Here is a 3,019-nt window from a genome sequence, read left to right on the forward strand (position 1 = left end):
ATACCCAGATCACCCGGAGGACTATCCCCACCCCTCCCTCTGTTTCTCATTGCTTTTTCTTCACGCGGATTTTTGTGATCTGCATCTCTCATATCTGCCCACTCCCCTACTGGAATTCGCCCTTCCCCATCTCGGTTATTCTGCAACATGGTAAAACCCTTAGCCATGATCCCAGCTACCCTTTCAGCGTTGTCATAGGTCTCCTCCTGGGGAGGCAGTAACGACTTACAAGGGTTCCCTATCGGGTTTCCTTCACAGTCCCTTTTCCTTATGCTCTTCTCGTTGGCTTCCTTTAAGCAATTGCTATGTCTGATGCCTTTACCCCAACTTTCCGTCCTCATATCCTCTCTGTTATTGTCACACGGTATATACTCCTGCTTCCCCCCTTTGTCGTTGCTTATTCCTTTACCCTTCTCTTGGTTCCAGTCCCAGTGCTCAGGCTCTGTCATGATTTGAGGTCTGGACTGTTCACTCTTCCTATTCCCTTTGATAGGACCTTGTTCGTCCTCCTTTCCTCTATTTTTAACCCCCCCCAGCATACTACCAATGATGGAAACAATAATAGGAGGGCAACAATTTACATACCCATTAGCACGATCCTTGTTTGCTGGTCTAGGATGTGGCTCCCTCGTCCTGCTCCTTCCACGCTTCCCTCTCCTTCTATCCTTCCTCTTTGCTCTACTCCTTCTATACTTTCGCATACCACCACCCTACTGTCTTGTCGTGCCATCATCACCGTCCTTCCCCCCACTCTCTGACCTGACATTCCTTCTGCCATCTTTCATTACCAAACGACAGTGCCTTTCTGCGTACCTCTGAGCTCTCATGCGAGCTATACTGACCTGTCCTTGTTCCATCATTCCTCTGACGCCGCCATTATGGTGCATTACCTTAACCGTCACCCCGATCGGGGGTTTATTGTACTCCTTTTGGTTTCTCTTAGGCCTTGTCATCATCCTTCGCTAATATATCCCTTAGTGGAGACAATCGTGTATCATTTGGGTGTATGGGCCAGGTTTTTTCCAGGTTGCCCAATTGCAGTTTGCTTCCCCAATTGGCAAGGAAATCAGCTGCCTTGTTGTCATCCCTTTTAACATGCTTGATTATGATGTATTCGAATCGGTTCATAATTTCACCCATCTCCTGTATGAGACTCGCAGTTCTCCAACTGTGACTAATCTTTTCCCAATTCGTTCCAGTATGCAGCTTCCTCATCAAGTTGATGGCCATTAGGGAATCCCCTTCCACCTCTAGTTTGTTATAACCCAACTTAACCGCAATTTTAAATCCCTATCTAGCCGCCATTAGATCTGCTTCATTGTTGCTCAGTCTACCTCCGTAGGCTGCATATATAAGCCTGGTCCTGTCCTGACTATCTCTGAAGATGCCGCCCATCCCTGCATTGCCTAGATTACCTTTGGAAGCACCATCAAAGTTCAGTTTGATGAAACCTTCTGCTGGTCTACTATACCTCTGGGCCTGTACCCCTTGTGTGCTTGTTCTTTTCCAACCCTTTTCTCTTACCATCTCTTTTGTTAAATTTAGCTGTCTCAGGATCCTGGTTTCTTGTATCAAGGTATTCCAGTCCTCTTGCTGCCATTCCTCTGCCAGTATGGTTTCCCTTATGTGCTCTACTATTCTTCCCCAAACCTTCTCTACTGTTAGTGCTTCATTCTTAAATATCATTCGATTTCTTTCCTTCCATATCATCCATAGAGTGAAACCCATTGCTAGCCCCCAGGCTCTATTAAGGACTGGGTTGATAAAATGTCCACGACCCCGTTGTTGCACTATCTCTTTTATACTTTGCAAGTTTATATTCGTTCTTCCAAAGATGCTAAGGATGACATTCCATTGGCTTCTCACGAACTGACAAGAATTTAGTAAATGCTCTATGTTTTCATTTTCTAACTTATAGAGTTCACAGCGAGCATGACCCTGCATCCTCTTTTTTGAATTTGATCCCATGTTAGTATTCAACCCTTGCAGGTTAACCAAATAAAGTATGCCACTTTCGGCCACCACTTTCTTTCCCATATTTGTTTCCACAGGTGCTGATTACCTTCCTGATCCATTTTAGTCTTCAGGTCATATGCCTCCTTTACTGTGAAGCTTCCTTTCATGGTGTGGCCCCATCGCAGGATATAATGTCCTTCCCTGAACAAAAGCTTACATGATGCCATTTCCTCCATAGAGTGTCTCTTCTGATCTTCTTCAATATTTTGTCCCCAGTCATCCAGATTTTTCCATACTTGCCAGTTCTCTTCTCTGTGGTCTGCTTTCCAATAGTCCTTCACTTTATTTAATCCTGCATCTTGTGAAGCCTGTTGTATAGTTCTGAGTTCCTGTTTTTCCTGTAGTTTGTCCCGTTGTTGCCATGCCTCATCCCAAAATTTTGCTCTTTGACCATCTCTTATCTCCCAGAAGGCATGATTTGTGATTAGGTCTCTATTCTCGTTGGCTAGGTTCCAAACATTGGAACCTCTTCGTTTTTCTATATTCCTTAGGATCTCTTTTGGTTTTACTGGCATATTATACTTCTTGGCCCATATCTTCTTCCAAAGGTCCTCCCCTCCTGACATCCACCTCCACCATAATTTTTCTCCCATGATTTGGTTTATGAGGTATGGGTCCTTCAATCCTAGACCTCCATCTTCCTTTTTTCTGATCAACCCTTGCCAGGACATTAAAGCCCATTTTTTCTGTTGTTGGGCTCCTCCCCATATAAATTTCTTCATTATTTCTACCATTTTATTGCAAGCTCCTTTCAGTGCTGCCATCGCCGAGAGTTGGTATATTGGTATGGATTGGAGAACTGCTTTAACAAGGACTATTCTTCCTGCCAGGTTCAAAGACCGGAATGCCCAGTTATTTATCCTTCTTTGTAACTTCTGTAAGGTGTACTGCCAATTAGCTAGCTTTAAAGAGTTGTTTGACAATTGGATACCTAGGTACTTGGTTGGGAGCTCTTCCACCCGGAAGCCCATCAATCTTGATAGAAAGGCTTTGACTGAGGCTG

At 44.4% G+C, this 3,019-nt stretch overlaps 1 protein-coding gene across 1 annotated transcript; it reads right to left on the reverse strand.

The window, feature by feature from the left end:
- Positions 1-1,290: 1,290 nt before the first annotated feature.
- Positions 1,291-1,968, reverse strand: LOC149164069 (uncharacterized). Its single transcript, XM_089429358.1, has one exon. It carries the CDS (start codon positions 1,966-1,968, stop codon positions 1,291-1,293), a length of 678 nt encoding a protein of 225 aa, XP_089285484.1.
- Positions 1,969-3,019: the final 1,051 nt, after the last annotated feature.

This window comes from Pinus tabuliformis, chromosome 5_1 (assembly GCF_031772625.1).
Source record: "Pinus tabuliformis cultivar Carrire ecotype Pingquan chromosome 5_1, CPIR1, whole genome shotgun sequence".
NCBI classification, from domain to species: domain Eukaryota; kingdom Viridiplantae; phylum Streptophyta; class Pinopsida; order Pinales; family Pinaceae; genus Pinus; species Pinus tabuliformis.

Excerpts from the sequence above, each read along its gene's own strand:
- LOC149164069 (XM_089429358.1), bottom strand. The coding sequence starts at position 1,968 with ATGGGATCAAATTCAAAAAAGAGGATGCAGGGTCATGCTCGCTGTGAA.